This window comes from Drosophila persimilis, unplaced genomic scaffold, assembly GCF_003286085.1.
Source record: "Drosophila persimilis strain 14011-0111.01,24,50 unplaced genomic scaffold, DperRS2 tig00000191-arrow-pilon, whole genome shotgun sequence".
NCBI lineage: Eukaryota > Metazoa > Arthropoda > Insecta > Diptera > Drosophilidae > Drosophila > Drosophila persimilis.
In genome coordinates, this window is record NW_020825298.1 from 7,472,412 (window position 1) to 7,486,262 (window position 13,851).

The 13,851-nt window shown below is 43.6% G+C and overlaps 1 protein-coding gene and 3 non-coding genes across 4 annotated transcripts; all 4 read left to right on the forward strand.

Moving 5' to 3' along the window:
- Positions 1-6,980: 6,980 nt before the first annotated feature.
- On the forward strand, positions 6,981-7,771 carry LOC6589192. The gene has a single exon (XM_002014977.2). It carries the CDS (start codon positions 7,004-7,006, stop codon positions 7,610-7,612), a length of 609 nt encoding a protein of 202 aa, XP_002015013.1. The 5' UTR covers positions 6,981-7,003; the 3' UTR covers positions 7,613-7,771.
- Positions 7,772-9,186: 1,415 nt separating this feature from the next.
- On the forward strand, positions 9,187-9,258 carry Trnae-cuc. Its single transcript has one exon. It is a non-coding gene; the product is annotated as a tRNA-Glu (tRNA).
- A 459-nt stretch (positions 9,259-9,717) lies between these two features.
- Positions 9,718-9,789, forward strand: Trnae-cuc. The gene has a single exon. It is a non-coding gene; the product is annotated as a tRNA-Glu (tRNA).
- A 218-nt stretch (positions 9,790-10,007) lies between these two features.
- On the forward strand, positions 10,008-10,079 carry Trnae-cuc. Its single transcript has one exon. It is a non-coding gene; the product is annotated as a tRNA-Glu (tRNA).
- Positions 10,080-13,851: the final 3,772 nt, after the last annotated feature.

Here is a 13,851-nt window from a genome sequence, read left to right on the forward strand (position 1 = left end):
ATAGAAACAAGAAGAAAAAAATTATATAAAGAAAATAAGGAAAAAGTTTAATATTACTGATTAAAATTACAAAAACAAAAAAAGCGAATAAAATTATTAAAAAAAAGCAAATAAAAAAACCACACCACAAAACAAAAAAGAAAACGATTAAAAAAAATTCATTACAAATTAAGTTCATATGTAACTTTAATAATAATAAAAGAAAACCACACAAAAAACACAACAAGGAAATTGCCGTAATTCCCAAAACTAACGGTTCAAGGGAGGACAATGAATGTGGTTGCATTTTAAGAGAGAGAGAGAGCTTAAGAGAGTGCGGAATTCAAGAGCGAGCTTCAAAGAGAGGAGATAAATATTGTTGCCTCTTAGGGAGATTGAAAGCGGCTCTTTCCTCCAAAAGAAACCTAAGAGCGAATACCGTTAGAAGTATCCATTATTTCTGAAAGCTGGCAATGCCATGCTTGCCATTTGCCCTGCGGCTAACGGTAGTGTGTATGCGAGCCTGCCAAAGATAACACGACCGAAAAAGGAAGCGGAAGTCGGGCATCAAACGGCTCCCTAATTGAGACCACAAGACCAGACAAGACTAGACGACACGACAGGCTCTCGGACCGAGACCACGAGGCATCCATCGGCATCCCGCCCCCGAAAAACGATTCCAAAGTCAGAATCGAAATCAGAGCCTGGTCTCGGTAACGGTCTCGGGGCCGGGTCGCATTTGATTCCAAGGGAAAGCGAAAGCAAATCTTGGCAACTTTGTATAATTTTTGGAATATTTTAGCAGCCACACACAGTACTGTTTGTGTGTGTTTTTGTTGGAAATTCAAATTTCAAAACATGCTTGGGACCCTCAAGTACCCAAGAACTTGCTCCACACGAACCCGCACCCACACCCTCACTCCCCCAAAGAACATACTCCGTACACCTACCGAGACTTGTCATCTATCATGCCCCAACAAACCAGGAATGGATGCGAGGTCGGGGGCGGAGGTAATTGTCGCCATCGGGCCGGGGGGTCCTTGGCTGCTTCTGTGGAGAGTTTATACCAGGGGAGGGGGTGGTGGGGCTGTTTCTGTGGATTCTGGGAGGTTGGAGCAGATTGTATTTGTCGTTGGGGCAGCGACAGCCACTGCTACTGCGACTGCGACTGCGGCGTATGCGACATGGAAAATCCATTATCACGAAGTGAATTTTTACTGAAAAATTTACATACCCCCACAGCTCTCATCTCTCCCCTTCCCCCCTATCCCACCGCTCGCTCATATAAATGTGAAAATAAATCCTGAGTGCGTGTTGTTCGGGAGGAGGATGGGCGGGATGGTGGTAGAAGGATGGTAGGGATGCTGTTCGGCTGCATGGAATATAACCCACAGAAATATGTACAACTCTATTTGATGGGCCGTTATTAAGTTAAGGAATGCCACACACACAAAAAAGTTCTCTACCAAGAATCATCCACCTAGCAAAAGATTGTATTTAATTAAAGGCATAAATTCAAAATGTATCCTACGCCTCCTCCTACCCCTGCAATTCGCCCTTAAGGCCTCTCCTAGATGATGGCCGAAAATGTTTGGACCATAAAACAAAAGTAAGTGAATCGGGATGATGGATACGGTTAAGGTTTCGTTTCGGGATGCACGAGAGAGAGGATACGCTTACGGTTTAGGGACCAGGAGCAGCAGGATCTGTGTAGAGGTAGCCTAAATATTAAAAATTTAAATGAACTGCTCACTTTTTACGATTTTGTCCTTAGTTTACGACTGTCTGGGGTGGGGCGGGGTGCTCTGCCTAAACAAACGTTTTTCGTATTTTTATCGTCTCTGGGTATGGGGGTAATTTTTGGGTTTGGCCGAGGCTATAGTGTATGGTGGTTGTGGCAGGGAGGGGGGCTGCCATTCTCCGTGCAAGTATCTTTTACGATGCAAATTTGTTGCCATAAAATTGAAGAGTGTAGCCAAAAGTGAGGCGCTTTGCCTAAATAAACTTTGCAGACTACAATGATGATGATGAGTTGCCATTGCCCCTGGTTGATGATGATGATGCCTCGTCCGCCCGTTCCACCGCCCGCCACGTGCTGCCTGCCTGCCTGTCAGTCTCGATTTTCTCTCTGGCGAAAGGTTGAAAGGTCAGGCCTGGTTAGGAGCAGCAGCAGCACAACACTCACACGTTCAGGAAGGGTAGTATGGTGTAAAAAGGGGAGATCCTAGGGCGAGATTGGCTCTTCGTAAAGCGTAAACCGTACAGGCGGCAAATCAACGAAAATCGATTCCCGCTAAATACCCAAGTTGGGGCCTCCCCCAGTACCCAGTACCCAGGAGTTAACAACGTTAACCCAGCCTCAACTTGGCAATATACAAAACTTTTTCCACTTCTCACTCCACGCCCCCCCTCTGGCTGATAAATCCCCAACGATTTGCGTCTCAGTCCCAGCCCCAGTCTGTCATCGTGCTTTATTTTTGTGCTATTCTTTTTCTGTATTGTGTATTCTGTATTTATTTAAATTCTTTTACACTTTGTATGCCAATTTCTGCTTCGTTTTCGGCTACTACTCGTAATCTATGGTATCTTACTTGGCAGCTAATCTACGAGTAACCTTAACTGAAAGCTATCTCCACTCTCTGATTAGATAAGACACGAGTAATTAGCGCGAGAGTTTAGATAACTTGAAGATTACTGCGGGTCAGCGAGGGGAATACAGTCGGACTCCTGTAACACAAACTTTTTTGGGCAAGAAATTAATTGGATTTCCCTAGCCAGCTTACACAGTGTATTTGTGTCTCAATTTAATTGCAACTTAAATATTTAAATAAAATATAGGATATTCTAATAGGTTGCCTAAAGGTTCACTATTGTACTAAAAATTAGGATAGTTCCAGGTCCATTGACCTACCACACTACCAGTAAACTAAGCATTAAGCAATACCATTCCCTATCGAAGACGAATGTTTCAGAGAGGGAATATCATTTCTTCTTTGTAAAGTAATTTAAAGGATAATAGAACACTTAGATATCAAAAGCATGTGAAAAAGTATATGATTTTGAAGGCAAGGGGGAACAGTTGGAAGGCCACGAATGTCAATGATGAAAATGAGAGAGTAATGGCCAGTTTCTCGACTTCGGGTTAACTTTAATCGGAATATTAAATGTGTCCGATAATGAAAATTCGGTTTCCTCAAGCTGTAAACATAGACAGCAGAAGAGAGACATAGTATCTACGTTTTCTAGAAACTTTGATGGTTATAATATATAATAATAGCACATACTAGACACAAATAATACTTTAAGTACCCCCCAAGCCCGTGACTTGATTTCAATAAAATACCACAGAATGTAACAGCTGCGGTCCACATTCGGCGTGTGTTGGTCTCTGGGAAGTTTCACTGTTGATTAAATCAGTAATTAGTACGACACCGGCCTCTACAGGCGCACATGTCGTCGAAACACACACTACTATCTCTATCACTGTTCCCACACACACACACATATGAACTACAGATGGAACCACAGGCTGCTGCTGATGCTGCTGCTCTTTTGCTTTTACTTTTGTTTCCTTTCTTTCGTTTCGTGCTGCCCTTCCACCTGCAGGAATTACTCAAATTTATCTATGTTCCAGGGCATTCCTATAGTCACTCTATATCCATCTCGCTCCTGGACTCCCCCTCTCCCTTTCTATAGCATTGTTTTATTTTTGTTTCTACTTTGTCGCTTTCTATTTGTTGTTGCTGGCCTTTTCTGCTGCGGGCATTGACTGACTTCCTTCCGCCCGCCCGCTCTTTCAGGAATACGGATGGTATGGGATGGTATGGTATGGGACTGGGGGATAAGTTCAAGGGAAGCTGGAGCACCGTGCTCCAAAGTCGGATCCGGGAGCCGCCTGGCGCCTCTCATCCGTGGCTCCGTTGCGTTGCGTGTTTCGCTTTTGTACGTTTTCTATTGCCGCTTCCTTCCGATATTCCTGTCCTCTTCTCTCTTCTCTGTTGTATTTATATTTTCTTTATTCTTCTTTTTTTTGCTTCTCCCTCTTTTTTTTTTGGTTCTTCGTTCTTTCCAGAATTTTTATACCGTGCTTTTGGAGGAGGGACGACATGGAGTATATTGTATTGATGTATGTAGATACTTGTATAAAATCGGAATAATGCCTGGGTCTTGGAGATCAGTAAAGCTATAAACGAATATTTTTGTCCTTCCTTATCGCTTATCTCATCTTTATCAACATCTCTACCTTTTATCGGCTTCACTTTCCTTTCTTGAAAGTTGGGATGAAGCTGTGAAGATATTATCTACAGATAATACAATACTCTAAAACTCTAAAACGTTAAAGTTCGGAATAATTTTACAGCCAGAATGATGAAGTATCGATCAATGCAAATGAAATATCCTATGAAAGTAATGCAAGCTCTTACATTCTAATTAAAACTAGGATTTCAATTAAATACAGTAAAAATGTGGCAAGAAGCATCTCTTGTTGGGAATGTATTGCCATATATTCTCCTCTTATTAAGAGGGTTTTTTTTTTCATTTTTATAGAGAATGTTGGAATAGTTGGGTATCTTCTAGTCCTTAGACTCCAACTGTGGCTCGCTTGGATTTTTTCTTTATTTCCCAGTGAATTTGGTTGTCTCGCACGTGAGCCGCATAATGAAATTTGCTGCCCCGACACGGCGGCCACTCCCTATTGTCTGTGTGTGTGTTTCGGTCGTGTCCTCCCTCTCGCTGTGCTGTGTGTGTGCTCCGGGGTGTGCCCAGCTGCTTAGCCTAATCTTATGTCGCCTTAAAGAGATGTCATTGGAGTTGCCTCCAGCTCCAGCTCCTGCTCCAGATGCTCCCTGCTGCTTCCACAACTTAATGCGAAGGAATCAGAGTTTTGGCCTGGTCTTATTTGCATTCCCGTGCGCCCAAAAGGTGACAACACAAAATGCTCAATGTGGCAAAAAACAAGCTCCCATCGACATTACCAAACAAAAACCAACAACAACACACACACACACAGCGGCAGACAGCTTGGGGTCTTAGCCTGGTCCAATGTCTGACCCCATCTCCTGCTTGGTAGTATGCCTCCTGCCTCCTATCGTTTCACACTTTTTGGCTGCGCTGTGCTTTCAAGTGGAAAATTACTTTCGCAGCTTTATGATGCGGAAATTATATGAAAATCATGGCGAATTTGCCTTACAAGGAATGCGATTCGGCCAGGACCACGACGCGGACCGTATTCTGCTCCGCATATCCTGTATACATCTGCATATGTAGCCGTAGCCTCTTCTGCCAGCTTTTCTCTGTCCGCTATCTCTGAGCCCCGATCAAGGCACCAGCCACGCCACGCCCACAGCAGGCAGCCAGCAAGCAGCCAGCAGTCGCATAATGAAACGAGCTTTTGGCTCTGGCGAAGGGATGCCGTTGACAACTTGGTTGAGGACTCATCCTATACTCCACTTTGCCACGCCGGCAGCTGCTGACTGGCTCCATTTCCATTTGAATTAGCATAAAACGAGGCGGCTTACGTCTGTCTATTGTAGGATGGTTGGGGCATGCAGATGGGGTGTACTGTGCCGTTCCACTCCGAATCAAAGCCACCGTCGTCGAGTGCGGGGCGAGATATCATCTGTTGCTGCTATTCCTTCTGCTTTTACTTCTGCTCCTGTGCGACGACGACGACGACTTCGTTATCTTTTTAACTTGCTGCCGTCGTTTATTTAACTGATAATGATTTGATGGCAGTTGGCTAAGCTTTCGACAAAGCCATGTCTCCCACACCGGCGCCGACTTGACTCCCATCGCCCATCTCCGGGTGGTGGGCCACCTCCACCTCCTAGACCCATTTCCACGCCCATTCCTGTGCCATTTACTGAGGTCAATTACACGCTTTCGATTAAATTTGCCATGGATTGGTGATGGTGTTGCCTGCTGGGTGTTGACACGGAACAGCTGCCTTAGAACGAGGAGTCCCGCCCCCCCTCGTTCGGGTCTTCTCTTTTTCCCAGCATCCATCCTTCTCTGCTCGCCTTTGCCTGCTAGGGAATGGGAATCGGAATGGGAATGGTAGAGAGAGGTATGTTGTATGTGTGGCACAAATAAAGTTGAATTATTATTTTTCTTTATGCTTACTTCGGTCGGAGGGGGGGCTCCTGTGGTTGGGGGCGAAGTGCGTGCCCGGAATGCTCAAGTGTTGCCAAGTTGCATATTCGCTTCGTTATCCCCCATTGGGGTTATGCCACCAGCAAGCAAAAGCAGCAGCAGCAACAGCAGCTCCATCGTCAAGCGCGCTTTAAAGAGGGGATTACGCAAACCATATTGGATATTTAACAAGGAATTGCTGGCATTTCTGTATAAATTCCAGCATACTTATCCCTTTTTTAATACGCAGTGGCGGTATTTTCTTGAATGGCATTTAAATTTGTGGTTCTTTCACGTTTTTAGGTGGTTTTAGGACGGCATTCGCTTATTTTTCGTGGCGGCTGCAAAACGTAAACAAAGGGTCGCCATATTTCGATGACACTCCAGTGTGACCATTTTTTGCAGAGAGTCTATTCTAATTGAACGGAATCGTGAGAGAGCGAATGAGAATGGGAAGAAAGAGACAGGAAAAGAAAAAGATCAAGCGCCATTTCTTTGCTGCTCAATGTTTTTCGGTTTGTTTGAAGTAAAAAGTGTTTAAATCCTCGAAAATATCATTGTTCATCGCAGTACAAAGTGCGGTTTTGTATGTACGCATGTAATTTTAACAGAACACATGTAAGTGCCTCCCAGATCGGATGAGAATGGGAAGCGAGCCAGGAAAGTAAACAAATCACGCGCCATTTCCTTGCTGCTCCGCGTTTTTCGGTTTGTTTGAAATAAAAAGTGTTTAAATCCTCGAAAATATCATCGTTCATCGCAGTACAAAGTGCGGTTTTGTATGTTCGCGTGTAAATTCTACAAAACACATGTAAGTTCCCCCAGCAATCATTCATTTAAATTTCATCTCATTGTAAAAGGGGGGAAAAAAACGTCAAAATTCGAGTTGGTGATGGGCGAACCCGCTTCGGGTCGCTGTGCACGATGTCTGTACAATAGCCTACTCCTGACCACGGCTCTGAGGGCTGTCCAGAACTTGCGGCCAGAGGAGCACCCCTACGCCTATGCGGCCTGTGCGGTGGGCGCTGTGGTGGCAGGACTCGGCCTGCTCCGTGTGATCTTCGCCAGCGGCCAGCCGCATGAGTGCCAAAAGTTGCGTGACGTGTGCCACGGGTGCCTGGTGCTGGCTCCCCTACCGTTGGTCAACATGGAGCTATACACACTATCCACGGGACTGACGAGTGCCGTGACCCTGGGCCATGCCTGTTTTGTGCTGCCCCTAAGCTTAGATCTGTGCTGTAGCCTTTTTAAGGATCGCGAGGACTGCCACACGAGCGACAGCCTGCGCAATCTCACGATTCTGGGTAACATTGTGTCCCTGGGATTTCTGGGCATGATGGAGCGGAACTTCGCCTATATCCGCATGATGCTAGTGATGGTTGCCGTCCAGTACGGCGGTGTGCTGATGGACAGCATGCAAGAGGAAGCTGGCGAGGATCTGCAGATATGCGGCACGGCCCTGTTCTTTCACCTGCTCGGTAAGGCCCTAGAGGCCAAGTGAGTAATCCTGTTTCTGGAGGGGTTAACGAGGCTTACAACTTGCGGTCGCCTCGTCCTACGCTTCAAGGGTTTCTGCATTTAATTTTCCATGAATTCGACTTTGGCTTTTTTTTCCTGTATTAAATTTCATTTGTCGGCTTTTCAATTGCTGTTCATGTTTGCTCATGTTTTTTGTAATTGCCACAACACTCCATATCCTCCCCCTATCCCTATCCTCCAATAAGGAGGCCACTTCTATGGCTTCTCTGGTGTGTCACACACACACATTATAATGATATATTGGCGATTACCGATGCGCAATAAGTGCACCATCCTCAATCGTACCACCCCTTAGTCGTACTCGTACACCCCTTAGCCGCCGTTCCTCCCATTGAGACGCAAAGCCATTTCATCGCTGATTCATCGCTCTATCTACCAGCGGGAGGTTCTTATCAATTGATACGGGACTGGATAACAAAGCAATTGTACTTGGATACGGTCTCAATCGTTAAGTACTTGCTGTGAAATTCCAAGTGCTTTTGATGAAATGTATGCGTTATCTATGGAATGATATATACATATATTATTAGAGCTTTAAAATAAGCCCCAAACCTTAACCATTTCCATTAGCATAGTCTTTTTTACTTTTCAACTTTTAAACGAGAACATATAGAACGTAATATGTACATACATATGTATGTATGTAGGTTCGGACTATGCGTATCATCTATACTACTATAATATTTTAGAGCGTTATTTTTAGAAAAATTATAGTAATTTCCATATTAGAAAAGTTTAAAAGGTTTTTGATAATAATTTATATAAAAAGGAATAGAAATTAAATATAAATTTTTATATCTTGGGTGGAAGTCTAGTTTGCAGATGAATCTTCTAGATAATCAGATATTTTATTCTACTTCTTCCTCATTTTCTACTACGTCGACACCGACCAATTTCCAGCACTCAAATTCCCATTAAAACCCGCGCGGTGATCGCTTCGATAATTGAAATTGCAAATGAACGAAGTGCAGATATTATGAATGCAATCAAAACCGTGTCAGAGCCTGCCTCCGAGTGAGAAAAGCTGTCAATACCCCAAATTCCCATTCCTCTCCTCTCCGCGCTGATATGAAAATTCCCCATTGCCCGCTGATTTCGTTGTTATATTAATGTACATATACGTATATTTTATGTATTTTCACGCTGCCAGTCAAATGACAAACTCTAATTGCAAACGGGACAGATTTTAATGAGTGCACCGCACAGCCCACAACCCCTCACAACCCCCCACTACTCCACAAATGTCCCTAAAGTGCATGCGGGTGTACAGTGCGGAGCAAAAGTTGTGTCGATTGTGGAAACTATAATTTTGGAATGGAATTGAAAATATTATAATTCAATCTATAAATACACAGAAACTGAAATTCTATAAACAATCCTCTTAGCACCATTCTTTGTATTAGGACTGGAAAAGGCGATTTATTAATAGTTTAACATTATATATAGAATCGTTGAAAGTTTAACCAGATTAATCAGACAAAAGAGTTTCTATATGCCACTAAGTTCATCAAGTTACTTGACGTGGCAAATTCCATCTCCCATATTGTCTAGTGGTTAGGATACCCGGCTCTCACCCGGGAGGCCCGGGTTCAATTCCCGGTATGGGAAACTTGTCAAAAGTTTCTTTTTTCATATTTTTGTATCGTGCCTCAAGGAAAATCTATTTTTACAGTATGAAAATAAGTATACGTATATATAGTTTTTGTCCAAAATCTAAAATTATACACAGCGGTTGCACAATACTGATTCGTAAGGAAGTGAGTAGATATTGAATGAATGAGAAGACCTCAAGGACTGCCACCTGGACGTGGAGCTGCCCATGGGGGAACTCCTAGCTCGCTTACGGTGATAAAGAAATAAAAGTGCCCGTCGTCTTCCAACCAATCCAAATCGGTTGTGGCCAAACGACGGTTTGGCTAAATTAAACAAAATGTGAATGTTAAAAGTTAGGATTAAATTTTAGATCTGGAAAAATGTTAAATTAAATGTTTTATAGATAGATCTATACAGATTGATGATCTGTAGTTTCCCAAGTCATTTAACGAATTTGACATGCGTTCCATCACATCCCATATTGTCTAGTGGTTAGGATACCCGGCTCTCACCCGGGAGGCCCGGGTTCAATTCCCGGTATGGGAAACTGTCAAAAGTTTTTTTTTTCATGTTTTTTGTTCGTGCTTCAAGGAAAATCTATTTTTACATACAGTTTTAGTCCAAAGCGGCTGTACAATACTTATTTCTAAAGAAGTGAGGAATCGAAATAACACATTGAATGTTGAAAAGTTTTATAGATTTTTCAGATCGAGGATCTATAGTCTCCTATGTCATTTAAGCCATTTGGCACAGTTTTCGTCACATCCCATATTGTCTAGTGGTTAGGATACCCGGCTCTCACCCGGGAGGCCCGGGTTCAATTCCCGGTATGGGAAACTGTTAAAAGTTTCTTTTTTTCGATCAAGGGGCATATTTTTAATAGCAGGTAGTACAATCGTGTTCACCAGTCTATTGTATGGATTTTCTATACCTCTATCGGAATAATAATCCTTTTGAACGGTCTTTTTTTGGAACATTTTCCCGTCTGTTTCTGACTAAATAGAAACAACTCTTTGGATTAATAAGAGATTTTCATTAAGAATAGTGGTGACTCGGATCGTTCTTTTTCGATTACCTTTGCACAGGAAAAGTATATAAATTTCTTACTGTCATCTGGCATCGGCTACAAATGGGAAAGCCACAAAACTTTCAAGGCTTCTTCTTACAAATTGTTGTCTAAATGGTTATTACCGGACCGCTGTCTAGAACCAATCTTTATGGGAAACTTCTTGTGGAAAGAATCTTTCTTGGTATCAATTTCCGTTCTTTTTCCTGAATTTCCGTACACATAATATTTTATGATCTAGAATCATTTCCATCTCCATTGGAACGTGCTTTGTTGAGCCTTATATCTATGATCTGCACTGTATGATCTATATAGATGTTTCTCTATGCATTTTGTATGCCCTTTTTTTAGTTTTTGTATTGCCCCCTCCTTTGGGGGGCAGCATTTTGCTTTATTCAACTTGACAAGTGAAGTGAGTGTGAATATTTTTTTTTAGGTCACAAAACAGCAACAAGCACAGTCCACCTCCAAATGGAATTCCAGCTCCGAACTCGTGCTTCGACTGCCTCTCCTGCTCCTCTTCCAAATGGAACTCCTACTCCGTCCTGTTCCTCCTACAAATGGATCTGCGGCTCCTGCCACGTAGCACTCCTCCCTCCCGCACCGTCAAACAGTGGACTCTCTTGCAACTCTTGCTGCTACCTGGTCGGAAAAAACACACACACACACACACGCAGAGAGAAGGAAAAACACCTGAAAAAAAGTGCAAAAAGAAAAACCAGAAATGGTTCGAATCCTTTTCCATCCTGTTTGGAATTGGGCCTGGAGTGCGACGGAGGGGGGAGGGACTTCGGGAAATTGCAGTCAACATTTATTTCCGCAGTATGATGGAAAAATTCGAAAATAATTTGCGAGCCATAATTAAAAGGCGACAGCAGGAAAAATTGAGACAGAAAATGTTGGGGAAAAACTAGGAAAAAGTCGCCAGGAAAAAGAGAGCAGGGGAAATGAGAAGAAGTGGGGAAAAGGCTAGAGAGGAGGGAGGAGCTATAGAGAGAATCGTCCCTCGAATGTCCTCAATCCGCTGGGGTCATAAACAATTCCATAGCGTAGACGGCTTTTCGATTTTAGCCTCAATTGGCAACATATGGCGAGCAGACTCCCAAGGAGGAGGCCACACACACACACACACACACATACACATCAAAGGAGGCAGGTCCTTTGAGAGACTGCGGGGGCAGGGGGCGGGGATCGTGGGACTCTCCCACTCCCACTCCCTGCTCCCGTGTGGGCGGGGCGGCATTTGCATTTGTGACTGCGAATTGCGAATGCGAAAATTTAAAGTTTTCCCGATAAGAGGGTTGTAAAAAGTACAACAAAAAAGCGTATCGGAGCGAGAGAGTCCTCGGGAACAGGAGCTGGGGACGCAAAAAAATGGCGACGTTTGCGAGGCAAGGAACACGAAAAGGGCGGCGGCGGCAGACAAAAGACGAAGACGCACCGAACGGAGGCAGCAAACAAGAAAAATCGCTGCAGGGAAAGTGGCAGGAGTGGGGAGGTGGGGAGCGGAATATGGACGGGGGTCCGGGGTCCTGTAGGTGATGGGAAAAGTGAAGGATGTGCTGGGGTCGGGGTTGGGGTTGGGCCAGGGGGGTGGTTGGCGATAGAACTTTACTTATACGAGTTTTTCGCATTGTAGAACGCGCGGCATTTGCCAGAAGGTGCCAACACATTTTATTGCTTGTACTCTACGGAGAGGAAGGGTATGTGGGGATTTGGTGATACATTTGGATGCTGCTAGAATCTAAATTCCTTGAGAATCCTCTTGTTGCCTAAATTGTTGCAAATGTTGGATAGGTTTTTTGGTGGTTTGCTGTGTTCTTGGATTGGAATCACTTGTTTTTTCTTCAGACACTTCACAAAAAGCAACGGCTAAGAATTTAGTTCGTTGAAATCGTTTACTTTATGACTTTCATGCAACTTTCATCTAGCAGTTGTCATACTAAAGAAAATAAATTTCTACTCCGAATATCCCAATACTTACTCCAAGAAATGCTGGGTCCTGCTGGGTCCAATATTAGTCAATAATTTATAGATTGTAGTCAGTGGTGCGACAGTAGCTCGTCATTGGCACTGCCCATATATAAATACTGCCCATACCTATATATGTATATATTCTCGCGCACGGCAGCATCCCATAATGAAATTACTTAAAGGTGGTGTCGTCCTTTGTGGTGGGGACCATCCACTTGTCCAACTCGCTCACTCGGCTCTCAGAGAAACCAGCGCTGAAAAGAGATCGCAAACGTTTTACGTACTGCTCTTTTCGCTTGTAATTGCTACAATGAAGAAAAACATAAAGAAATAATCGTGTGCTACACATCCTCTTTCCGCGACAAACGACTGATAGGTCTCCGAAAGAGAGCACATGTGGGGAAGCTTTCGCTCTTGCTGTTTCGATCTGTCATACGATCTAGTCAAATACTCACTTGCATTAGGGGACGGGTAATTCGGCTTCGGCCCGCCTACCCTTGACTAGTCTGCACCTAGCACTCACTTGGTATTTGCACATCGTCTTGGATTCTAGTTCTTCAATCTGACTTCATCCGTCTTGAACCAAACCGAACGACGAATCGACGTCGTTGTTTTAACGATCTAAGCCAACCGACTCATTGTGCTTTCGAGTTATATCTAACTCTATCTATGTCTATCTCTCAATATCTAACTATTTGAAAGCAACATGATATATTGGATTTTTCTTCCTCTAAACAATTCCCATACTTACGTTTATATCCCTTTGGTTAGGGTATACATTTTGGCGACTTTGTAAGAGCACTGCTCTCCTTTTCGTGTTTTATTGTTCGACATTTTCCCCTTCAGCGCACGTTCCCATCATCTGTTGTGCCACAGAGAGGTTTGGGGGCGTGCTGGTGCCACAGCACGCGCTCCTTGCTTCAGATCTACGACTGTGAGTGCCGCTTCAATGTTTGGCAGTTCTCTCCCTGTATCGCATCGCATCGCACATGTCTCTATCTATAAAACGTCAACTTTATTTGGCCAACTGAGGCACAACAAAAATAACCATCTACCCATACCATACCATACCATGCCATGCCGTGCCACATGTAGTATCCCCGTCCCCAATTCACTTTCATGTGGCAGTACCCACCCTTCCAGCCTTCCACCGAGTTAGCAATAAAACCAGCTGTCAATTTGTTTATATTATAAAAAATAATTAGTCTGTATTCAGCGCCGAAGTCGACGACTCCATCATATTTCTATATATGTTGCATGTTGCATGTGTGAGTGAGTGTGTGTGTGGCAGGCTGCAAATTGCAATTTGGGTTTTGAAAGAAGGTAGGTTTTGCTGAAGGGAAACTTCCATTAGGTGATTATATCGTATAAAATGTGTGAAAGCATAGCGAGTGGCTGAGTTACATATGTGTTTTTGGGGGATTTTTTTCAGTGATTAATTATGTACGCTCGATAAGTGGAATAATAATCGTATGGATAATGGATAATGGATAATGCAATATAATTAGTGTTAGACATTTTTCGTTGGATGTACGATGTACGATATAGATACATATGGTATGATGTTG